At 35.5% G+C, this 24,740-nt stretch overlaps 5 protein-coding genes and 1 pseudogene across 6 annotated transcripts; 3 read left to right on the forward strand and 3 right to left on the reverse strand.

The window, feature by feature from the left end:
• Window positions 1-401: 401 nt before the first annotated feature.
• Window positions 402-966, forward strand: LOC116138403. The gene has a single exon (XM_031424112.1). It carries the CDS (start codon window positions 482-484, stop codon window positions 779-781), a length of 300 nt encoding a protein of 99 aa, XP_031279972.1. The 5' UTR covers window positions 402-481; the 3' UTR covers window positions 782-966.
• Window positions 967-1,161: 195 nt separating this feature from the next.
• LOC116138357 lies at window positions 1,162-8,492 on the reverse strand (annotated as a pseudogene).
• On the reverse strand, window positions 5,054-6,917 carry LOC116138402 (eukaryotic translation initiation factor 3 subunit B-like). The gene is made up of 2 exons (XM_031424111.1): window positions 6,115-6,917; window positions 5,054-5,617 (listed from the first exon to the last, which is right to left on the reverse strand). The coding sequence occupies exons 1-2, from the start codon at window positions 6,289-6,291 to the stop codon at window positions 5,435-5,437; spliced, it is 360 nt and encodes a 119-aa protein (XP_031279971.1). The 5' UTR covers window positions 6,292-6,917; the 3' UTR covers window positions 5,054-5,434.
• A 556-nt stretch (window positions 8,493-9,048) lies between the features above and the next one.
• On the reverse strand, window positions 9,049-12,365 carry LOC116138374 (vacuolar protein sorting-associated protein 55 homolog). Its single transcript, XM_031424082.1, has 5 exons — window positions 12,154-12,365; window positions 10,911-11,043; window positions 10,763-10,802; window positions 9,719-9,803; window positions 9,049-9,604 (listed from the first exon to the last, which is right to left on the reverse strand). Exons 2-5 carry the CDS (start codon window positions 11,007-11,009, stop codon window positions 9,412-9,414), a joined length of 417 nt encoding a protein of 138 aa, XP_031279942.1. The 5' UTR covers window positions 11,010-11,043; window positions 12,154-12,365; the 3' UTR covers window positions 9,049-9,411.
• A 1,162-nt stretch (window positions 12,366-13,527) lies between these two features.
• LOC116138375 lies at window positions 13,528-15,543 on the forward strand. 2 transcript variants are annotated; one of them, XM_031424083.1, is made up of 6 exons: window positions 13,528-13,816; window positions 14,078-14,205; window positions 14,328-14,399; window positions 14,526-14,671; window positions 14,757-15,063; window positions 15,403-15,543. In XM_031424083.1, exons 1-5 carry the CDS (start codon window positions 13,564-13,566, stop codon window positions 14,923-14,925), a joined length of 768 nt encoding a protein of 255 aa, XP_031279943.1. In that variant the 5' UTR covers window positions 13,528-13,563; the 3' UTR covers window positions 14,926-15,063; window positions 15,403-15,543. The 2 variants fall into 2 exon arrangements, with proteins under 2 accessions (XP_031279943.1, XP_031279944.1); XM_031424084.1 differs by having other exon boundaries at window positions 14,784-15,063.
• A 497-nt stretch (window positions 15,544-16,040) lies between these two features.
• On the forward strand, window positions 16,041-20,408 carry LOC116138327. The gene is made up of 10 exons (XM_031424043.1): window positions 16,041-16,329; window positions 16,591-16,718; window positions 16,841-16,912; window positions 17,039-17,184; window positions 17,270-17,411; window positions 17,496-17,576; window positions 17,916-18,053; window positions 19,344-19,431; window positions 19,990-20,103; window positions 20,261-20,408. The coding sequence occupies exons 1-10, from the start codon at window positions 16,077-16,079 to the stop codon at window positions 20,281-20,283; spliced, it is 1,185 nt and encodes a 394-aa protein (XP_031279903.1). The 5' UTR covers window positions 16,041-16,076; the 3' UTR covers window positions 20,284-20,408.
• The last annotated feature ends 4,332 nt before the right edge of the window (window positions 20,409-24,740 follow it).

Genomic DNA, 24,740 nt, shown 5'->3' on the forward strand with positions numbered 1-24,740 from the left:
AATCTACCATAACAATATTATGGCTTACTTATTCTTTTGGACTTATAAAGTATTTAATAGATCTCGATATTAGTGAAGGTATACACAAACTGGTTCAGACACCCCAGACACAAAAAAAAAGTTGACCAATACAATGTCAATAATACCCTTTCCAAGCTACGAACATAGGAATTTGATGGCGAAGTAGTTGAAAGTATGTGTATTTATTATCAAGATAGGGGTATTGTTGGTTTTTTTTCCTCAATCTCAAGGTTACCTAAGATTTAACGATTTCAAAAACAAGGTAAAAAGTGCGAGAAAGGAGAATGAGAATTGGAAATTTTTATCATCGTAATAATAAAATGACATGAATAACCTTTCACTATAGGTGTAGTTTGTAATTTCAGCAAAACCGCCAATCCCTCAGCCTCTAGTCTTATCCCATTAAAATAGAAAAACAACAATCATTTTTCATAAACCCTAAAACCACTGAAACTGAACCATGGGTCTTCTCTCTTGGTTCACGGGCAACCCAAAGCCAAAGTCCCAACAATCCGGATCTTCCAAATCAACAAACGACTCGAAATCCGAAATCCCCGCTGCCCCGGGTATGAACGGTGCCGTTGAAGTGCCCCGACCGGCTGAGAGCGTGACGGTATTCGAGTTCGGGTCGATTGCTGCTTCAGCTGATAAGGTAACTGTGGCTGGGTACTGCCCCGTCTCTGACGATCTGGAGCCTTGCCGTTGGCAGATCCTGCCGGCCAGTGAAGCCGAAGCGCCCCAGTTCCGTGTGGTATTTTGATGAGATAAGAGAAAATTTGCTTGTAAGAAACAGAATTAGAAGAATGAATATAATTCTGTTAGAATTATTGTTGGTCTTTTGCCCGTCTTTATTTAATTGAAGTTAGTTTTAGATTATTTTGATCTTAGTCTCCCGCAGATGATAAATTGTGATATAATTGTGGGTTTAACCTTCGGATTTGATGATGATTAGGATTAGGGCGGATGACGATAATTGTGAGACCATCTTCATTTTTGGTGTATTTCATTATTCTCCACTTTATTTCACACCATTTTAGTGTTTTGGCGTTGGGTTGGAGATGCTCTGACAAGGCATCTCGATGTACATGGCCTGGCACATTAACACGTAGGAAAAATCACCGCACGATAACAAAATTAAGCAATGGGAAATAAGAAAATCAATTTGCTGGTTTGCAGCATTAGTGTTTTGTCTGTAAATAATGCATTGACTACAAATATAATCTTCACATAGCATTTTTCATCTGAGAAAACTTGAGGCATGCAATATGTCTTCTGGAGCTGAAAATCATCTATTTAGATGAGATATTGTAAAGAATGTTTCTAAATGTATTTATTATATTTTCACCATATTGTCGAAGATCAAAAAGTCACTATTTCTACTGCTGTAATTAACACCTCCTCACATTCTACTTCCTCCGCAGCATATTTATCTTCCTCCTCGCTTCTTCGTCTCTTAACATATACCTTTGGACTTTCTCTTCCTTCTGCAGCCACTTCCATTTCAAAACCCATCTGCTCCATTCTTCCGTTAGCACATTCCTTCTCCGGTGCTCCTGTGCATTGTAATACTTTGATCCATCCCGGTCCTGTTCCTTTTATTTCTTGCTGTACTTCTTCAGGTTTTTCTTTATCTCTTCCTGTTTCTCTGCACTCAGCAACAGGGGTGGCCTTGGGCGCCATGAAAACTACATACATGGAAACTTATATTTATTCAAACTTAGTGTGATTAATTCCGAAAAACAAAACAAAACAAAACAAAACACTGCTTTAATAACAGTTCCTTCAAGAAAGCTGTTCAATGATGATAAAGAATTCCTTGGAATTTAAAGTTTTATCTAACACATAGGGTGTTGAATGGTTGCAATTTAGTGGTGAGATGTTGGACCTTCAGAGGATCGGCAAAAACACCCATATTGCGTAGTCGCCTCTCCAAATTGGTAGAAATTGTCAAGGCATGTCTGTTATCTGTAAAAGAGGAAGCTTAGAGCTTTTACTAAGGATTAAAAAAGTTTTAAGTCCGTATCTTAACCTGAACACTTTTTTTTTTTTTTGTTTTTTTTTAAAGTATGCAAATTGACTGCCTCGTGGCTAGTATGCATAGGCTGGAAGCACGGTCAAATGTCAATTGCATCTGTGAAGATTGTTTAACAACCAATAGTACCTGTGATAAATCATCCATGGGCATGTAGTATGGTAGCTTGCCATAAAAGGTCCATATGTTGAAGCCATTCTCTATTGCATCCACTGCAGTAACAGAAGTCGCCACATACCTATGAAGGCAAGTAAAATTATACGGAAATTAAAATTTTATAAGAATTGTTGTTCAATATTTAAAATTTTGGATCAGCATTTATGTGTAGAAATTTACCGTCCAGTAGAATCCCATTCGATATTTGTCAACATGTAATGTCCAGTCATAGTTCTGGTCTGAATGTCATCAACATCATAAAATTCCAGTTGTCCACTGGAACCACTCAATTCTGGGAGGACAATGAAACGTCCAGCTGGTGATCAGCAAAGAGCATTAGCTCGTCTTCCAGTAAGATTTGAGAGCTTTGTGACAATTCCTTGATTAAAAGTATTCACCATAGAGTAGAAGCTGATATCAGGCCTCACGTTATCCCCGTGAAGAACCGCAAACCTTCGACCCTTAGGTTCCCAAGCAAACATGTAAATCTTTTTGTTCTTGTTCTCGTTTTCCAACTCTAGAGCCTCAACTGGGATGTCTCGTTCTTTCATACGGAAAAGCTCTAAACCAGAATAAGTGGTTTTCTTTGTTTTTGAATACCTTTCAACATGATGCAAGTAACCACATTGCTTTGAAAGTACATTTTGCAATTACTAACATTGAACAGACTTTTCTGCCTTAACTCTTCTTTGCCTGGAATTTTAACGAGACTCACCTGTCAATCGAGAAAGTAACAGAAGTAAGATTCAACCATAAAAGGCACTTCTATGTAATCGTTGTTCTCACTCTAGCAGTTGATTCCCAAACTTTAGTTCTGAAACAAAAAGTGCAATGACAGGTCAGCCGGAGACCAACTAAAATCTTGACGTCGTCAATTTGTAGATATTTCTTGAAAGAATAGCTTTGTACTTCATAAACATGGATTGCATTCTTCCCAATCAAAGCAAAATCTTGTCATCTTGTCATTGCTCCATCTGATCTAATTACTTTTGTCGAAGCATCCCAACTAGTTCCTCACCCCACCAGCCCTAGTACAGGGCTTTCTCTCAAGAAGAAGTGTTCGCCTTGCAGCGCAAATAGCTAAGTCCCAAACGAGATGCTGGAGCGGGCTAAAGGTTACAGTGGTTGCTGGGTAATTCCTCAATGAAATCACTTAAAAAAGAAGGGCACTTTCTGACTATGAACGGAAATATGACCTAGTCAGAAATGGTGGCGAAACCGCAATTCTACATTTACAGATAGGCCTGAGAAAGTTTGAATCTTCGGTAAAAAAACCCCTCTTGGAAGGCGCCTACTGAAGTACGTATGTGAGTCGAAAGTAGGGCTGGTTGGGGTGGGGCTGGGGTCAGCTCACTTCAACAGGAAAAGAAAAATCCATTCTCATTCCTAGGTCTAGAACCTTGTCAGAAGGAAGGACACATCGGGAATCAATGACTTTTTCAAGACCCGAAGGTACGCACAAGCCTAAGAGAGAGTGTAGGGGGTGCTGGTTCCTTCATATTTTAGCAAAGTTCCTGCGGCTCGAGCCAGCTTTGCGCCTTGACCTGGATGACATTCACTATCATGTACCCATGTTACTATACGTAATCGGCTAATGGTATGCAATTTCCTATTTGACTCTTGGCCCAGTTATTTAGGTGGTATCCCGAGATTGAAGAGATCGAATTCCTCCTGGGAACACACGAAACAAAGATATGAACTAGGTAAATAGAAATGGAAAAGAGATGTTTCCATTCATCAAAATGAAGCTTTTTCTACATCCATATGATCTACTAAAGTAGATCGGTATGCCCATAAATGAAAGCAGATCTTGGTCCATGGAGTCCCAAGAAGGTAGAACTCCAACCTGTCCGATGCTTCTTCGGCCAAATACGAACACAAGTGGGACCGCACTATGAGCAAGCTGTGCGAAAAACCGCTTCTTTTTTCGGTTCCGCAACAACTTGGGCGAAATGGGGTTCTACCGGAGAAACCATGGATTTTTTAGTTTTCGCCATTGGTTATTGGTCGAGCCACTGGAATGGAATGAGAAAGTAGTTTCGCCTATAGACCATACCCCATGACTAGACCTATTAACGTTATGCTTTTAAACCAACGGGATAATAATTTCTAGAGGTTATACTGCTTTCAGTCAAAGTTCATGTCTTATGTGAATATATGATGCATTTCAGTTACTTTCTTATTGCACTAAAAATCTCTCTCTTTTTCCTAGGGAATGTTCTAACTTGGTAGAGGACCAAACGGATATGAAGAAAGCTCTTCCCTCGAGTACAATCTTGACATCGGGCTCAGTGACGAGGTTTCCAGAACTCGAGACCGAGAACATACTGAGAATAATTTGCAAAAGAAATCTTGGACATGGTTGAAAGGCATGGAACCACCCACGCCCACATAGAGCAGGCCAGGGCAGTTAATATTGGGACAGATGAGACCCCTAGGGAAGTGAAAATCGGCGAGAGTTATCTGATTAACAGGGCAAAGCTATCACCAATCTTCTCAGAGGTATCAAGACATCTTTGCGTGGTCTTACCAACAAGGAATAGACACAGAAAGAGTAGAGCATTATCTCCCCGGTTGCAAGCGGTCAAGCAGAAGTGAAGAAAGCTCAAGCCCACATGGGCCCGGAACGAAGTCATGACGCAGTGGGAAGCAGGTTTAAGGAAGGCAAGAAAAATGGTACCTTTTCCTTTGATTGCCAGAAACCACACGATCAGCATATGGGAAAATCAAGTATGAAAAGAGGCGACGTCACTTATTAGCAGAAATATATATCTTTATTGGCGGGCTCAGCGTCGAATGATGATTAGGAAGTCTATAGCTAATGGGCAAGATTCCTTGTAAAATACAGCAAAGTAATAAAAGTAAAACCTAATAAGAGGCCATGGTACACTAGATATGTCCTCCATCTCCACAAATTCCAAAGTCCTTTGCACTTCCTTTGAAGCTTTTCTTTAGTTTTCCAGTTCTCACGTTAAAAACATTCAACAAAACACTCTGTAGAATGAAAATTCAAGACTGAAATGTATGATGGCTACTTCACTTGATCAACATAATCGATCGAAGAGTAAATCTTAGAGCAAGGATCTCACATATTCATCTAGAGGAGTTACAGGTTCATGACAACTGTATGTAACCAAATATTTCTCTGCTGCAGAGAAAGCTATGAGCTTAACCTAAAATTAACCCATCACGGAAAAACTGTGGGTAAAAGGAATGAAAAATTTTCTATATGAGTAAAGAAGAAGAAAACAAAAGAACCAAAAATGGAAGAACCTCAGGATGAGCACAATGAGCAAGACATTCGAAGGTAGTTGCACCTCCCCATAAAGTAACGCCCTGCTTATTTACTGCGGCTAAGTATGTTCCAAGTGGTGACCACCGTGTCCGTGCATAACCTTCAATCCTTTCCTGAAAAAAAATATCGTCATAATTTTACCCTGATAGTATTGATTGCGATAATAGCAATTATGGTCGGGATATTTGAGTAATTGTATCACAATAGATTTTCATGAACCAGTAAACAACATCCCAGAAAATTCACGAAAATTGTGAGTGGTAAGAAATGTATTAATACTTAATAGTTTTAATCCAAGAAGAATCATTAAATCACAATGGTGCCCATGTATTATGGCGATTCGTCCGGAGACAATATCTCATTCAGTCTACTTTAAATTGAAATGCATTTTTGAGAACCGTTTCAAACTTCAAAATTGGCATACGTGGGACCTTCTATGTTTCGAAATTAAGGTGTTATAGTTGTATCCAGCCTTGTTGAAACTGACAAAGAATCTGTAGTAGCTATGGTTTGGGTTTGTTTCCTTTAGTGTGATTTATGCTTGTGCTTTCTTATGCGCTTTGAAAAGCACATAGAACATCAATCAAAATAATTATGTGGAGCCACTTACATGAAGATGGTGAACAACCTCAGGCCTCAGCTGTATTGGATCATTCCAAGAAATCTCTAAATCAAATCCAGCAAGAATAAGAAACTGATCTCGGCCTTTATCATCGGTCAACCGTTTTTGTAGATTTTCCTTCAACAAACCACACACATATAAATCCATGCCAAAAAAACACTCCATATGAAGAGAAAAAGTTTATACCTTGGCTATGGGATGCAGAAGAAGACTCTCCCAAGGGTGTACCAAAAGGAACTGTATTGTTTATATCTAAGGTTTTTTGATAACATTGTGTGCATTTCAATCCTATCCAACGAAATGACTAGAGTATTGGACATCAGGACTCAAGTTCCTATATGAGTATCTGTAAATGACCTTAATGCTGATAAGGATTGAACCTGCCCCAGGGCCCAGCTTATGGAGGAATGTGAACGTTAACTGATTTATATAGTGTACAAAGTCGACCTAATTTTTATTTATTTATCTTTAACCTTCTCAATCATACTTGTTTGCTCTTCTCGACTTGATGATGGCATAACAAAACATGACTAAGATGAGTATTGTGTGAGACAAATTAGGAAAATACATGACACGGACACCAGAGGGAGTTTCAGGTTCTGGCTTCTCTCCCAACGCATTTACTGGAAAAAGGTTTGGCATGCATTTATACTATATAAAAAATTAGTTAGAAGTGTAACCACTCAATAATCAAAGCCGAGAAGAAATTTTTTGTTTAAATAAAAAAGGGTGTTAGTGCTGATGCAATTATATTTGAAATGGAGAAAACTAATTGGCATATATAGTTAATTAAGTAATTACCCCACAAACACACTGTTCCTTTTCCGGTGGAGTCCACTCATCTGCAACATTCATAATTCTGTCGAACTCATTGAATAACGTCACTGAAAATTTGTATCGGCCATCCTTACCCATTATGAGTCCATTTCCATTCTGCTTAGCTAGCTCCGCTTCCTAAAATGACAGCATAATTCCCCCCCCCCCAAAAAAAAACAGCATGAGCCTGCAGTCACATATTCTTAGAACACAATTTATGTCATTATCCATTGATCAGCTGACTTGAAAGCAAATATGCCAAATTATTAGACTATTGGGTGCCAAACTGCAACCTCCACTGTATCGCAAGCATATTCTATTCAATAAAACCGATGTACTCTCTCTTCTGTGATTCAACCATTCTCTACCTGTCCATGTTAAATTACTCTATGCATTCCTCCAAAAACTAACTACAGACAAGTTTCTTCAAATACACTTGATCGCAGAATCATCATATAAACTACAAAATGAGTTCAATGAAGTAGCCACTGATCAAATCCCAAAACAATATCAGACTCATTACTCTGACACAGAGCTAAATCAAACTGAGATATTTTTAGACCCATTTTTAGTATCATATTTTAAGTAAAAACATTAGTTTTTCAAAATGTAACAATTTGCCATAAAATTTAGAACACCAAAACAAATTCCATCACATTACAAAACTAGTTTGACAAAAACTTAAAGCATTTCAGTTGATAAAATTAGTTTGAGATTTTAAAATTGGCAGAAAAAGGATTAGAGAAAATTTCATTATATCTAAAAGTGTTAAGAGAAGTTATTACTCTACAACAAGAAGCCACATTGACCGCAACCTCAAGTCATATTAACTAATAAATTTTAATTTGGTAGTCTACCATTTCAAAACAACAATAAAGTATTCAACAATAAAATTGAATTCTCTTTAACTAAATTATATGGTTTTGTTTCTCAAAATTCCTGATAAGGTAACCATCAATATAGTAACAAGATTCATACCTGAGGAGTATCATATTCTATGAAACAATAACCTAAAGTCTGTCCAGTATTGGAATCCACAGGCATGAAAAATATATCCTTAAACATGTCCTCTTTTAGCACACCAAATCTGCCGAAGATTTTGCGAACCGCGCTACTCAGCTTCTCGAACTTCTCCAGCACAACTAACGGTAAATTATCCACAATAATCAAATTTCCGAGATCATCTTCTTCTTCTCCCGGCAACATAATTTCATCATCATTTGATATATCATCATCATCATCATCACTGAAGAAAAAAATGCATAACAATAATTACACACATCTTAATTATAAGTTACATTTTGTATTACAAATGTGAGGTTTAATATTACGCAAATCTGCCAGACATCTACATCGCGAGTACAAAAGATACAGTTCAAACAATTACCAGTTGTGATAATTTGAGGATTTACTAATTGTGTGGAGCGTATACCTTTGAAATTGTGAGGAATATGAGTACTGTAGTGACTAGCTTGTTGTTGAAGAAACAACTCTATGGCGAGTTGTTCTGCTTGTGCTTCTATTTCAGTCAATTCTACTTTGTGCTCCATACTTGCTGTTGATTTAGGAAAGATAGAAATATATTTATAGCAGAAGCAAAGATAAAATGCGGGTAAGAGAGGAGAGATTCTGAGAGGAAAGACCAACGTGTTATGCTTGCGGACCAAGTTTCCGAATCAACGCGTGCTGATATTTGTAACAACTATATAACATCCGAGGTTAGTCAAACTAAATAAATATTAATTAAATTAAAAATAAATGCAAAATCTGACTTCCGTTGTTATTAATGCAAATTATTTTGTAATGCTTACAGTTCCCATAAGCTTGCTTTGTCTTAACAATTAATGAAGCTAAAATTTAATTTGAACTATTTAAAAATACCAGAAAATAATTATCTATAATAATATGAAAAATTACCCATCTAGAACTTGCAGAATTGTTATTTAAGTATTAATTTTGAATTTTTTGTCCTAATATAAGTTTAACACTGCGTTTTGCATAAATTTTATTGAATAAAGAAGACTTTGACGAATTTGTGATACAAATAACGCAGATATTTGGGACATTTGTCCATAGTTCTCCAAAGGAACTCAAAAACACCTCAGGTCTACAACAAAATTCACCATAAAACAAACAAATTGAAGAATAAATAATCTCAATATACAGTCCACCCCAATTGAATTCTAATCAAACTTAAAAGGCGACGTAAGATTCATCAATTGATCACTCAGAATGGCCTTCTATAATTCTGAAATCAGTGTTCTCTTCAAAGAATTTGTTCAAAAACATCGCCAAAACATCTGAGGCACTAGACAAAGAATCTCACTCATTAAATGTAATTTTTTTTTTTTTTAATCTATCAACACAAAGATGGGAAGTAAGGCTCACAAAAGCAAGAAAAGGAATCACATAATGGACTAACATTGACACTTTTATACAACAATGAAGTAAGAACCCCAATCAACAATCTCAGAGGATACTATAGTCATCATCTTCACCCACGCGAATGTAACACATAATGGCTACTACAAATATGAAGAACGATGATAACTCCATCAGTAGTGCTCCCCATCCAATAACCCCTGCATGCTTTAAGATGGCCGGTATTGCAATGCTTCCAACTGCTGAAGCTCCAGTCAAAAACTTGGTTGCATTGACCCAGCTGTTACATTATTTGTTAAAATGGAACTGAATTAGATGATTGTTTCAATGCTCAGCCTCAAGAATATTGATAAAATGTTTACTGTGTAATGTTGTTCAAGGAAAAAGGACAAACCTGTTATCAGATTCAGAAATTAAAGAAGAACCATCAGAACCCGCAAAGAAAAGCAGAGGCATGGGAAGAAGCACATACATTATTACTGCAAGGCGCAATGCGGCAATATTTCAATTAGAATGCATCTTCAAGTATATGATCCAAATATCACTATAATGTTGTTTTAGTCGTCAAATAAAACTTATTTATGAGAATCCCATACCTCCATTTCTTCATACAGAGAAATCCTAATATTACTAGCAGATCAACCCATGGAAAAATTAAAACAAATAAATGAATGCAAAGCATGTTCTCCACTAAATAGTAATCCATATGTACACATGACACCAGCAAACTAGCCAACAATAGAGATTTACGTAAACGTGAGTACATGTGTCTGCCCCCACAATTACTTTAATTCAAATCTTGAGAATATAACCTGTGTTAAAGGGTCAAAGATGATTGCATTCTCAAGTTGAAACAGTTTCATCTCCAAAATCAAATGAAAAAAAAAAATCAGGAAATACTATGCGAACTGTCCACCTCAAGACATTGGAGATTCTCAAACATGTATAGAAATAGAAAATATACCTCTAATTTCATGAAACCAGCTGTCTGTATCTTATCCTTTAATATCGATGTCTATGAAAGTAATAAGCTTCAAGTTATATTATTCATTAAAATGTCTAAATGAGTGAAAAACCACAAAACAAATGAAGAATCTAATGTAGATTCAAATTTTGCCTGATTCAAGCTATGTATGGACAAATGGTCATGCATCTAAGTATAAAGAGTATTATAATCCTTTTTTCACTTAAAGATATTATATATGATTCTTCTGTTCTATTTATGGATTCCCATTTAGCCAATGAACTTAAACGTATCAGAACTGCACTTCAGTTTTATATAAGGACATCTTGCTAGATTACTAATAATCTTAGTATAAAGAAATACCACAGGTAAAGATAAAAAGACTATGAACTTCCAAAGTTACCAAGTATTCAGATACTTTCTTTGAAAAAAAACTCATAAAAACGCTGATTAGCAAATGTTAATGACACTTACCAGTAAGCATTGGCCACCAATTATTGTACAGAGCACATGCCTGCCACATCAAATGGTACAGAAAGTAAATGGCTAGGCCATAAAATATTTGTCATACTGAATCATCTGACTAAACTAAAGAAGATTAATAATAAAAAGTACCACTGACCAATATTTGCAATACAATTCCTCCAGAGACTAAAATGGCCAACGAAGCAAGTTTCCCAGTGTGCAGGCAAGCACGCATATAACCTGGTAAATCAGCCATCGGCGTACTTGCCTCACAGCATATACAGGAACGGCTGAAACAAATAAGTTATCAATACTAATATACACAAAGTAGGTCTTTCGGGCATAAAGAAAAATAAAATTGAATAACCAGTTGAGACAAATATAGTCATATATAGATAACCATAGGAAAATAAAGACTGTATCAGTCCTGTCAATGTCAAATAAACCAAAAAATTGGGAAAATGAAGATTTCTTAAATTGCCATGACGCAAGGCGTGGTGCAAAACTGCTTATGCATAGCATGATGCAAGTGAGCTAACAGAAGCAGCTATATGCCAAACTGCTGAACCTATAAGATGGTATATACTAATCAAACTAACTTTAACTAATTACTGAAAACTCCAGATTCCAGATTAATCAAAAAAAATTCCTTGTAAAGTCAAAACAAATTATCAAGATACACGCATTTGATCCTTTCTAGAAGTCACTTTCATTACCACCTTCATAAGTCATAATACCAATCTATCAGCAAGCATGTCTGCATACATTATAAGACATAAAGAATTGTTATAATGGCTATTATTGCCCAAATTATATCAGGTAACTATAGCAGTTTTTGCTTTCTCTTACGGGTGGCACTTGGTGTGTTTTAAATGGAGACTCAAGAAAAGTATCACAATAGAGATTGTTTTCCATAGTTTACATCCTTAGTGTCCTCATCTTTCTCTTCAGCCGTTGTGCTCTGCACGCACCTCATCCTTCCTTTTCATGTCCTCTAAAACTGAGTTGAAACATAATGTGGAGATAATGGTGGCAGTTTGTTCTTGGTTTATACTTGGCGCCACCATGTCCCATAGAAAATTACAGTCTAAACTCGAGCAACCTTCGCTTCTTGTCCCTAACAGATATTATTCTCACCCAACTCAAACATAATTGTCTTAAACTTCGTTTCTAAAATTGGGTAGATCAATCAGCGTCTCCCAATTTAGCGATAAACAGAAATGGCAAGTTGAAAAAAAAATGTAACATATAGGTCGGACAATTTCTCTCAGAATCCGGTGACAGTAATAGTTGAGAAAATGTCAGATCTTAATTGATTTGAAATTTTGGTCTGAATAATAAGTATTAGAATTATTCTAATTACAATCCACAAACAAGGAAATGAGAGAGAGAGAGAGTACCTGACTTTAGAATCTCTTCTCGAGGGTTCCGATTACAGAAATTGAAGATTGTATGGTGTTCCCATGGAATCTACCAGACATGTACGCGCTTTTCTTCGTAACAGCCTCACAGTCACAGCTACTTAAAACAAAATTACATTGATATCTTTTATTTATTATAATAATTCACTAGAGACAGAGAGTAATTTAATTGTAAATGGTGTGGGTGAGGTACGTGATAGTCAATGGATCGACATGCTGTTGAATGCTTATTTATTATCTGGAGGTTGACTTTCTGTTGTTTAGATATGGCGGTGGATGATGAATTTAGACATTACTAATAGTGTATAAAATAAGATCACCGATACCGTATTCTTTATCCAAATTTCGACATAAAATTTGCGATTAAATGCTTTGAAAATTGAGACATTGATTTTGTTTTTGAAAAATTAACATAAACTAATTCAATTATTTGAGTTTATTTTGTACAAAATGTCAAGGAAATTTTTCATATTTCATATTATAATTTGTTTTAAGTTTTGGAAGGTCATTAGTCCTCAAAATAGATGGCAAAAAATGTCTAGTCTATTTACATATTATTGTAGTTATTAATTATCAATTATGGTTTAATAAACTATAAAACCGGGACTTAAGCAGTTAAGTTTCTTTCATCTAATGTTATATTATTTATATATGGAATAATAATAATTAAAAAAAATATACTTGTAAATTATTTAGACAATACTGTTAGCAAAAGATAATAAATTAATGAAAAAAATGGATCAAATTATAATAATTATTCAAATTGAATAAATAGTTTGGTAACATGAAATTATTATTATTAAAAGAGGATATGAGTTTCAGTTCTCGTTCTTTTTTATTGCTAATGGGATATTTATTAAAATTTTATCTCATTGGTAATTTTAGGTTTTAAAAAATTAATTTAGATACATATAAATTAGTTTGGATATCTTCTATCATTAAAAAAGGATTTATTATTATTATCGTTATGAGTTATGAGAAGATACAATACTATATTTAGAAATCTTACAAAATTTTTATCAGGACTCTGATATGGTAACTCGTATCTAAGATCAATTGTGGACTGTGATTGGAAGACAAAATTGGTAAAATTGGATTGTATTGCAAACTTTATTATACCAGGAGGAACAAACAAGGATCGAAGTTTCTCGCATTTTCAAATAAGATATAAAAGATGTGTTTTTCATTTCCAAAGTATTTGAAAACAGCATTCCCGGAACTTCCTTCACAGCAGAACCGAGCCTAACAGAATGATACAGAAACAGTAGCATCTTTCCTCAGAGTTGCTCACAACTACTGCTTCACTTTGCATCCAAATCTAAATTCGGGAACAAAAAGCTGCTTTTTTTTTTTTTTTTTTAGTGTTTTGTTTAAATCTTTCATAGATCAATGTCTTCGACAAGAAAGAAGCGCCCAAAACCAAAATCCGATTCATCTTCAACCTCTTCTTCTTCAGTTAGCTGGGTGATTGAACCGCCACAAAGCTTATTTCCATCGAAGCGAGAGTTTTTGAGGCTCGTAGCCGTACTCGCTATCGCATCTTCAGTCGCTGTGACCTGCAATTACTTTAGTAACCTTTTTAACCCCACACAAAGCCCTTTCTGCGATTCCAACTTAATAGACTCCCCAGATTCTCTTACAGGTTAGTCAAATTTTGTTTTGTTCGAGGACATTTATTTGTGTTTTGTTTGTATCGTTTGTTATTGAGATGGTACCTCATGCTGTAAAACGTGAATATGTGATTAGTCTGGAATTAAGGCTTTGTTGAGTTGATCTAATTGTTCAATTTTTGAATGAGAATTATTGCATCAAGATATATACTCTCTAATGCTGAGCATTATGTTTCAAAGTGACGCTTATTACCTGTACTAATGATCCTTTTGATGAATGCACGCGGTTGCAGATAATTGTGAGCCCTGTCCAAGTAATGGGGAGTGTTATCAAGGCAAATTGGAATGTCTTCATGGCTATAGAAAGCATGGGAAGTTGTGTGTAGAAGATGGAGATATAAATGAAACAGCTAAGAAACTCGTGTGTTCTAAGAATCTTTCTCATTCTGCTTGTTCTGGTATTAGCAGAGGATGGTATGATGTGCTTCCCAATATCTTGTATATATTTTTCTAATTGGCTTTTCATATGTGATGGAAGTGTAGGCTGAGTGGGTGGAGAATAGTATATGTAAACCGTATGCTCAACTTTTGTGCGATGGAACTGGAGCAATCTGGGTTTGTTACCTTTGCTACTTTGTAGATTTTATGACAATTATTTCAGTATGCATTTAATAATGAATGAAAACACTCTTGGGCTGTGTGTTGCTGATATCTGTTGTTCTGATTATATGCCATTTTTAGGTTCAAGAGGACGAAATATGGAATGATTTAGATGGACACAAGTTGATGGAGAACTTCAGGTCAGACAACACTACTTACTTATATGCAAAGAAAAGGACAATGGAGAATTTTGGTAGATTTCTCGAGTCGAGGACGAATTCTTATGGGTATGCTATGCTATTCCACCTTAAGTTTTGATTTCTATTAATGAAGCATTGGGATGCTATAAAACAGATGCTTTACAATTTTCAGTTTTCCTGTCTTTTTTTTCTGTGTTAGGGTCAAAGAGTTGAAGTGTCCAGACTTGCTAACAGAACAATACAAACCATTCTCTTGTCGCATACGTCAATGGGTCTCCCGGCATGCTCTAATTATTGTGCCTGTTTGTGCATTGGTACTCCATTTTAAAAGGAAACCTTAGAGTTCTTTAGATTTAGTACAACCTGTTGAAGCTTGTTGACTTTATTAAGATATACAGCTCATGGCATGCTCATTGTTACTTTGGAAAGTCCATCGAAGACGATATTTATCAATCAGAGTTGAAGAGCTTTACCATCAGGTACATAGAGCCATGTGTTTTTAATTGTCACAGTCCATGGTTTCCTTGATTTTAGTTTACAATTTTGTTATTGGTTAGAAGTTTGGTTCTCATTTAATGATCAGTCCTATAGTTGATTTAATATGGTGAGAACAAACTGTTATCAATTGGATGCCCCCATGAATGAAATGAATTGGGTGAAGATTATTGAATGAGAGCCTCCTTGTTTTAAGATAGGAGAACCTGTGAAATGGAAAATAGGGAATAGATAAACTTAGAAGAAAGAAAGGGAAGCATAAGATAAAACTAATTACTAATTTATCTCATTTTGAATTGATTGAAAATTTGCCAATTTGATAGGTTTGTGAGATACTTGAAGAGAGTGCTTTGATGTCAAAGGGTGCAAATGGTGAATGTGAACCATGGGTAGTTGCCTCACGACTGCGAGATCATCTTCTTTTGCCCAAGGAAAGGAAGGACCCTGTGCTTTGGAAGAAGGTATTCTTGTATGTCTTTTGATCTGGTTATCATGATCACAGACTTATCTGTTTAATTTTTGGGTTGATAATAATGATCCATGATTGTTTTCATAAACATATCCCAGTGGACTAATTGTCTGCATTAATTTTTTTGAGTGAAGCTCTAATAATATTTAAAATAGCATGTGGTACTATTACACTTGTGTGGGATGAGGAAGTCGGTTTCCTGTTAATGCATTCTCATAGTGTCGAAAACATCTTGTTTTATGATACAAACCCCTCTCAACCTTACGGTTCCAGCAATCAACACATGCACACACAACAATTCAAACAATTCCACAGATANTTTTCATTTCCAAAGTATTTGAAAACAGCATTCCCGGAACTTCCTTCACAGCAGAACCGAGCCTAACAGAATGATACAGAAACAGTAGCATCTTTCCTCAGAGTTGCTCACAACTACTGCTTCACTTTGCATCCAAATCTAAATTCGGGAACAAAAAGCTGCTTTTTTTTTTTTTTTTTTAGTGTTTTGTTTAAATCTTTCATAGATCAATGTCTTCGACAAGAAAGAAGCGCCCAAAACCAAAATCCGATTCATCTTCAACCTCTTCTTCTTCAGTTAGCTGGGTGATTGAACCGCCACAAAGCTTATTTCCATCGAAGCGAGAGTTTTTGAGGCTCGTAGCCGTACTCGCTATCGCATCTTCAGTCGCTGTGACCTGCAATTACTTTAGTAACCTTTTTAACCCCACACAAAGCCCTTTCTGCGATTCCAACTTAATAGACTCCCCAGATTCTCTTACAGGTTAGTCAAATTTTGTTTTGTTCGAGGACATTTATTTGTGTTTTGTTTGTATCGTTTGTTATTGAGATGGTACCTCATGCTGTAAAACGTGAATATGTGATTAGTCTGGAACTTAGGCTTTGTTGAGTTGATCTAATTGTTCAATTTTTGAATGAGAATTATTGCATCAAGATATATACTCGCTAATGCTGAGCATTATGTTTCAAAGTGACGCTTATTACCTGTACTAATGATCCTTTTGATGAATGCGCGCGGTTGCAGATAATTGTGAGCCCTGTCCAAGTAATGGGGAGTGTTATCAAGGCAAATTGGAATGTCTTCATGGCTATAGAAAGCATGGGAAGTTGTGTGTAGAAGATGGAGATATAAATGAAACAGCTAAGAAACTCGTGTGTTCTAAGAATCTTTCTCATTCTGCTTGTTCTGGTATTAGCAGAGGATGGTATGATGTGCTTCCCAATATCTTGTATATATTTTTCTAATTGGCTTTTCATATGTGATGGAAGTGTAGGCTGAGTGGGTGGAGAATAGTATATGTAAACCGTATGCTGAACTTTTGTGCGATGGAACTGGAGCAATCTGGGTTTGTTACCTTTGCTACTTTGTAGATTTTATGACAATTATTTCAGTATGCATTTAATAATGAATGAAAACACTCTTGGGCTGTGTGTTGCTGATGTCTGTTGTTCTGATTATATGCCATTTTTAGGTTCAAGAGGACGAAATATGGAATGATTTAGATGGACACAAGTTGATGGAGAACTTCAGGTCAGACAACACTACTTACTTATATGCAAAGAAAAGGACAATGGAGAATTTTGGTAGATTTCTCGAGTCGAGGACGAATTCTTATGGGTATGCTATGCTATTCCACCTTAAGTTTTGATTTCTATTAATGAAGCATTGGGATGCTATAAAACAGATGCTTTACAATTTTCAGTTTTCCTGTCTTTTTTTTCTGTGTTAGGGTCAAAGAGTTGAAGTGTCCAGACTTGCTAGCAGAACAATACAAACCGTTCTCTTGTCGCATACGTCAATGGGTCTCCCGGCATGCTCTAATTATTGTGCCTGTTTGTGCATTGGTACTCCATTTTAAAAGGAAACCTTAGAGTTCTTTAGATTTAGTACAACCTGTTGAAGCTTGTTGACTTTATTAAGATATACAGCTCATGGCATGCTCATTGTTACTTTGGAAAGTCCATCGAAGACGATGCTTATCAATCAGAGTTGAAGAGCTTTACCATCAGGTACATAAAGCCATGTGTTTTTAATTGTCACAGTCCATGGTTTCCTTGATTTTAGTTTACAATTTTGTTATTGGTTAGAAGTTTGGTTCTCATTTAATAATCAGTCCTATAGTTGATTTAATATGGTGAGAACAAACTGTTATCAATTGGATGCCCCCATGAATGAAATGAATTGGGTGAAGATTATTGAATGAGAGCCTCCTTGTTTTAAGATAGGAGAACCTGTGAAATGGAAAATAGGGAATAGATAAACTTAGAAGAAAGAAAGGGAAGCATAAGATAAAACTAATTACTAATTTATCTCATTTTGAATTGATTGAAAATTTGCCAATTTGATAGGTTTGTGAGATACTTGAAGAGAGTGCTTTGATGTCAAAGGGTGCAAATGGTGAATGTGAACCATGGGTAGTTGCCTCACGACTGCGAGATCATCTTCTTTTGCCCAAGGAAAGGAAGGACCCTGTGCTTTGGAAGAAGGTATTCTTGTATGTCTTTTGATCTGGTTATCATGATCACAGACTTATCTGTTTAATTATTGGGTTGATAATAATGATCCATGATTGTTTTCATAAACATATCCCAGTGGACTAATTGTCTGCATTAATTTTTTGAGTGAAGCTCTAATAATATTTAAAATAGCACGTGGTACTATTACACTTGTGTGGGATGAGGAAGTCAGTTTCCTGTTAATGCATTCTCATAGTGTCGAAAACATCTTGTTTTATGATACAAACCCCTCTCAACCTTACGGTTCCAGCAATCAACACATGCACACACAACAATTCAAACAATTCCACAGATACGAAATATTCCAGAATTATATTGATAAGCAGAGAATTACATATATTGAGAAATAGAAAAGCAACTGATAAATGAAGGGCAGAATTCTAGCATTTCGAGGAGCTAGAGACCTCCCATCACTATTCTTTTAACAAATTCGCTACCCTCACGTCTTAAGACTCTTCCCTCATATTCCAATTGATTCTCACTCAAGACCCAATCAACTAAGGACACGTATACACTCCGCTAACTAATTCCCCTTCCCTTTATTCACACCCGACATCCCTCTACCTTGCTTGCGATATTTCGTAATAATTGGTAGCCTAACATTTTATGAAGGAGAAGTCCAACCAATTTCAAATATTTAGATATTTTAGTTGTATTAATTCATTGAACTGTGGGCCTTTTAGCAAATATACTATTGAAATCACATTTCAGGCAATTTGTTATGTCCCAGAACAGTAGGAATTATTATGTCTCTTTCAGGGGTTATTCTCTTTGTTGTGAACTTAGATCAGCAACACCATATGTACTTGGATGCTGGGATTGCTTTATCCTGCATTCATGTTTTTATATGACCATTCTTCCACATTATAGTCCACTATCATCCAATCTTACCTTCAACTCCCATCAGTTAATAGTCTTTGTCAATTGTCATGTCCATTTTGTTATTTGACCTTGAATGAATTGTGTCTGTATCCAATACAGTCCTTTCAAGGGTGCAGGGGGGATTATTTTATTGTTCTCGTTGCCTTCCTTAATAAGAACATGAAGAACAAGAACTGAAGTTTTGAAAAGGTTTAGGTCAAGTGGGTCTGAAGTCAACTCAGTAATGATATGTGCTACTGATCTCTTGTGTCAATTTTCAAGCCATTCTTCAGTTTTGACAATACCGTTTGTAATAAGCTGTGTAATTCAAGATTCTGTATTTGTTAAAGTTTGAGAATTAGTTACCCTGATCTGTATGTTGAAAAATTGTGTTTGCAGGTTGAGGAATTCATACAGGAAGATTCTCGAGTGGATCAATATCCAAAGTTGTTGAAGGGTGAATCAAAAGTAGTATGGGAGTGGCAAGGTACCAAAGCCCGATTGCTGTCTTTGCTACTTGTTTGACTTAACTGCTGCCCTAAGTTCACCCAATATCTCGTGGGGTCATTATTGTTTTAACTTGATTGTGAAAGTTAAGTAATTGGTGAAGGATCTCTTTTAGAAACAAAAGATTTAGCAGTTTGGGGACCAGCTTATTTGTAGAATGAAATCCATTTAACAATTGTCAAAGCTATTTGCTTTGCATGCAAAAATTAGGATTTGATCATCTCTTTTATTATGAAATCATTGCTGATAGGGAACTTAAATCCAGGCATTGTTCCTAGTACAGTGTAGGCATAGAATTTGGGTGATGGTGTCTGAGAAGGATGCCAATGGCAATTATTGATAATCAGATGTAGCCTACATGGTTTGGGATGTTGAATATTTTTAAATATTTCTACAGGATGAAACAAGGTGAAATTTACATATTGAAGTGTTATTTGCCATGTTGCCAAATGACTATCTACATTTGGATCTTGGTTGTTGGAATATAATTTACTTCTTTTTCTTGGGTTTCTGAGACGGTCTATCTCATTTTTTGTAGTTGAAGGTTCTCTGAGTTCTTCAAGAATGAGAAAGAAAGAAGACAGCGGCAAATTGAAATCCACTGAAGGCAAGAACATTAAGTTTGATCAACATAAGCATACGTTGCAGGCTGGTGAGCTTGTACTGTTTATTTTTTATTTTATCATTGTCCTTCCGTCACGTATAAATGGTCTGTCTACTTATTCTCATTTAAAGTTCTATATGATTCGTTACCATGATGTGGTATTATTGAACTGAATCACTGATGTGTAATCACAATGTTGTTGCAGAACCTAAAGCACTAATTTTTTGACCACGGTATGTTTCTGAGATAGTACAATCTTATCTACTCTGCCTTACGGGCCAAAAGAACTTAGCTTGGAGCCCAATGGAAGATATTTTGGATGTTCAGTCAAAGACTTATGATAAAAAAAAAAAGGTCGAAAGAGATGGGTTGATATTTCGGTTGATGGAAAGTTTACCTTTTCATTCCATTTGCGGCAACAGATAGGCAGTAGGCAAACAAATGAGGCATTCAGGGAATTAGGGATTACATGAGTTGTTCCATTCTATATTTGCCCCCATTTTTTTTTTTCTTGGATTCGCGTTATCTAACTGCATTATGCTTTTATTTATACATGTATTGTATAAAAATTTGACAGAAATAGTAAAAATTCGAAATGCTGCTTCATCACATGGGAACTGACAACTCCAACTTAGCATGCGCCTGGACAGTACTTTCTTCTGCAGATTTTCTACCATGTATGCATATTTTAATGCATTTGGAGATGGCAAATGTATGTAGGGGCCGATTCGCTGGAAGTAATCTAAGATTACTAAAGTTATAAGATCTTGCATTATATTGTAACATTACTAAAGTAATTTTATTTGTGTTATAATTCTCTCTTTTATTCATAAAAATTTTGGATAATAATGCTCTTGTTTTAAAATTAATTTACATTAATATATCATTTCAATTTTACCCTTGTTTAATTAAGTTTTTAGACAATAATGCCATTATATTTAAAACAAATTACAAACCACTACCGTCACTCAGCTATCACCGTTGACAGCAGATCAACCACAACGGACCGTTGTCAAAAAGTTGTCGGAGTCTCTAAAAATGATCGAGAGTCGTTGGGAGGCTTCGATATGACCGTTTCTAGCCATATTGGCCAGATCTATTCCACCCGGAATAGATTTGGCCGTTAACGGTTAGGTCCATGTCTGTTAATGGCCAAATCTCGCTCAAATCTAACCGATAATGACTAAGGATCTAACTATTAACGGCTAGATCCATCTATCTTACCTGAAATTGTCAGAATAGATATGGCCATTTCTGACCATATTTGGCCTAATATGGTTGTTTTCGGCCATCAATATAGCCAGAAACGGTCATATTGGAGCCTTGTAGTCACGGTGAGCTACTCACGATGACTTTTGACTGTGGTTTGTAGTGGCGGCAGGGGTGGGGGTGATTTTGTTATAAATTAAAGTTTTATATAAGTGGGGGTGTTTTAGCTAAATCTAAAATATTGTGGGTTAAAAGAAATTATTCAAAAATTAATAATAAAAATAATATTATATTAATATTTAAAAAGATGGCAATTTAATAATTTAAATAACATACCCACCAATTTATTCCTCCCAACCAAACATATTAATATAACATATTTACTAACTAACCAAACACTTTTTTTTAAAAATTCTCAGTAATCTTCAAAATAATATAAGATTATAGTAATCTAACACTCTCAATAATCCAATATTCACTTAACCAAATGCACTATATTATAATCTCTGCCAACTAATTTATATTGATGCACGATGTGTGAGCTTATATCTGCAATGAGCCATGACACCAGATTTATACAATATCAAAAATGACAATATGGCATGCGATTTGCAAAATGTGGACGCACTCCTAAGTGTTAATTAATTAATAAATCTCTAGGTAATAAACGAAATATTGTTTGATGAGAGATTTGATTTATGAATGGCAAAATATTATTGAGGCTTGAGTGTTCAACCAAATGAGGAAAAAAAATAAAAATCAGTTATGTTGGAGATACGTCATATTCATGTCATAAATGAAAATAGAAAGAAATAGTGGACTTCCGTTTTTTTTTTTTTTTTTTGGCTTGGATTCGCGTTATCCAACTGCATTAAGCTTTTATTTATACAAGTATTGTATATAAATTTGACAGAAATAGTAAAAATTCGAAATGCTGCTTCATCACATGGGAACTGACAACTCCAACTTAGCATGCGCCTGGAAGGTACTTTCTTCTGCAGATTTTCTACCATGTATGCATATTTTAATGCATTTGGAGATGGCAAATGTATGTAGGGGCCGTTTGGTTGGAGGTCCTTTAAGATTCCTGGAGTTATAGTATTAATTATCATGTTTGATTGTCAACTAATTTAAGATTCTGATAATCTTGCATTACCAATAGTTATTACTGTTAGTAATATTTGATGTAATTTGATTACCTTTATTTTCTTAGGTATTGTAAGATTACCAAGGTAATTTTATTTTTGTTATAATTATATTCTTTATTAATAAAATTTTTAGATAATAATACTCTGTTTTAAAATCAATTTATATTAATATATCATTTTAATTTTTCCCTTGTTTAATTAAGTTTTTGGACAATAATATCCTTATATTTAAAACAAATAATAGACCACCATCGTCACCTAGCTACCATCATTGACAGCAGGCCAACCACCACGGACCGTTGTCGGAAAGTCGTCGAAGTCCCTAAAAATGATCTAGAGTCGTTGGGAGGCTCCGAGTGGCTTCGATATGGTTGTTTCTAGTCATATTGATGGCAAAAAAGGGTCATATCAAGCCAGATCTGGTCGGAAATAACAAAATCTATTCTTCCTGGAATAAATCTAGTCATTAATGGTTAGATCCATCAATGTGGCCTGAAATGGCCAAAATAGATCTAGCCATTTTCGGCCAGATTTGGCCTAATATGGCGGTTTTCGGCTAAAAACGGTCATATCGGAGCCTCATGGTCACAGTGAGCTACTCACGATGACTTTTGGCCACTTTCGGCGGTGGCAGCAGGCGGCGGCAAGGGTGGGGTTGATTTTGTCATAAATTAAAGTTTTATATAAGCGGGGGTGTGTTAGCTAAATCTGAAATATTGGAGGTTAAGAAAATTGTTCAAAAATTAATAATAAAAATAATATTATATTAATATTTAAAAAGAGAACAATTTAATAATTTAAATAACATATCCACCAATTTATTCTCCCTAATCAAACATATTAATATAACATATCCACTAACTAATCAAACACATTTTTCTAAGGATTTTTAGTAATCTTTAGGGGGCGTTTGGTTGACGGTAATGTCAGATTATTGGGGTAATGTCATCTTATATTACTTGATTACCACGTTTGGTTGTCAAGTAATATAAGATTCTGGTAATCTTCAAATACCAATAGTGACTACTATTGGTAATATTCTAGGTAATCTGATTACCTCCATTTTCTTAGGTATTCTGAGATTACCAGGGTTATCCTTTTTTGTTACAATTTTATCCCTTATTAATAAAAAATTTGGACAATAATGCCTTCATTTTAAAATAAATTTACATTAATATCCTATTTCAATTTTACCCTTATTTAACTAAAATTTTGGACAATAATGTCCTTGTATTTAAAACAATTTACAGACCACTGCCATTCAGCCACCACCACCACTGCCACCCAGCCACCACCACCTACAGCAGCTAACCACCATGGACCGCCTCCGAAAACCTGTCGGAGTCCCAAAAAAAGAACGATTTTCAGTGGGAGGCTCCGGGAGTCAGCGATATGGCCGTTTTCAGCCATATTGATGGCCGAAAACGGCCATATCAGGCCAGATCGGTGGATCTGGCCGTTAATGGCCAGATCTATTTCGGTCGAAATAGATCTAGCCGAAAATAGCCAAAATAGATCTGGCCATTTTCGGCCAGATTTGGCCTGATATGGCCGTTTCTGGCCATCAATATGGCCAGAAACGGCCATATCAAAGCCTCTTGGTCACGGTGAGTTGCTGATGGAGACTTTCGAAGACTTCCGACGGTGATCTGCGGCGGCAGGAGGTGGGGGTGATTTCGTAAAAAATTAAAGTTTTATATAAGCAGGGGTATTTTAACTAAATCCGAAATATGGGGGGTTAAAAGAAATTATTCAAAAATTAATAATAAAAATAATATTATATTAATATTTGTAAAGGGGACAATTTAGTAATTTAAATAACATACCCACCAATTTATTCATCATAACCAACCATATTAATATAACATACCCACCAACTAACCAAACACATTTTTTTAAAGATTTTCAGTAATATTTCAAGGTAATCTATCTTTCCAGTAATCCAACATTCCCAGTAATCTAATATCCCTGAATCAAACGCCCCCTTAAAGTAATATAAGATTTAGTAATTTAATATTCTCAATAATCTATCATTATGATAGTGTTATAATCTTTGCCAACTAATTTATATTGATGCACGTTGTGTGAGCCTATGTCTGCAATGAGTCATGACACCAGATTTATATGATATCAAAAATGACAATATGGCATGCGATTTGCAAAATGTGGACGCAGTCCTAAGTGTTAATTAATTAATAAATCTCTAGGTAATAAACGAAATATTGTTTGATGAGAGATTTGATTTATGAATGGCAAAATATTATTGAGGCTTGAGTGTTCAACCAAATGAGGAAAAAAAATAAAAATCAGTTATGTTGGAGATACGTC

The sequence above is a fragment of the Pistacia vera genome, unplaced genomic scaffold (assembly GCF_008641045.1).
Source record: "Pistacia vera cultivar Batoury unplaced genomic scaffold, PisVer_v2 Contig340, whole genome shotgun sequence".
Lineage (NCBI taxonomy): Eukaryota > Viridiplantae > Streptophyta > Magnoliopsida > Sapindales > Anacardiaceae > Pistacia > Pistacia vera.

Coding starts and splice junctions, on each gene's coding strand:
- LOC116138403 (XM_031424112.1), top strand. CDS start 482: ATGGGTCTTCTCTCTTGGTTCACGGGCAACCCAAAGCCAAAGTCCCAA.
- LOC116138402 (XM_031424111.1), bottom strand. CDS start 6,291: ATGGAGTGTTTTTTTGGCATGGATTTATATGTGTGTGGTTTGTTGAAG. Junction 5,618..6,114: donor AGGTTGTTCACCATCTTCAT/GTAAGTGGCTCC, acceptor ATTTTTTTTCAG/GAAAGGATTGAAGGTTATGC.
- LOC116138374 (XM_031424082.1), bottom strand. CDS start 11,009: ATGGCTGATTTACCAGGTTATATGCGTGCTTGCCTGCACACTGGGAAA. Junction 10,803..10,910: donor GAATTGTATTGCAAATATTG/GTCAGTGGTACT, acceptor TTGATGTGGCAG/GCATGTGCTCTGTACAATAA. Junction 9,605..9,718: donor ATTTCTGAATCTGATAACAG/GTTTGTCCTTTT, acceptor ATAATGTAACAG/CTGGGTCAATGCAACCAAGT.
- LOC116138375 (XM_031424083.1), top strand. CDS start 13,564: ATGTCTTCGACAAGAAAGAAGCGCCCAAAACCAAAATCCGATTCATCT. Junction 14,206..14,327: donor ATGAAACAGCTAAGAAACTC/GTGTGTTCTAAG, acceptor ATGGAAGTGTAG/GCTGAGTGGGTGGAGAATAG. Junction 14,400..14,525: donor ATGGAACTGGAGCAATCTGG/GTTTGTTACCTT, acceptor TGCCATTTTTAG/GTTCAAGAGGACGAAATATG.
- LOC116138327 (XM_031424043.1), top strand. CDS start 16,077: ATGTCTTCGACAAGAAAGAAGCGCCCAAAACCAAAATCCGATTCATCT. Junction 16,330..16,590: donor CTCCCCAGATTCTCTTACAG/GTTAGTCAAATT, acceptor GCGCGGTTGCAG/ATAATTGTGAGCCCTGTCCA. Junction 19,432..19,989: donor AGTAGTATGGGAGTGGCAAG/GTACCAAAGCCC, acceptor CATTTTTTGTAG/TTGAAGGTTCTCTGAGTTCT.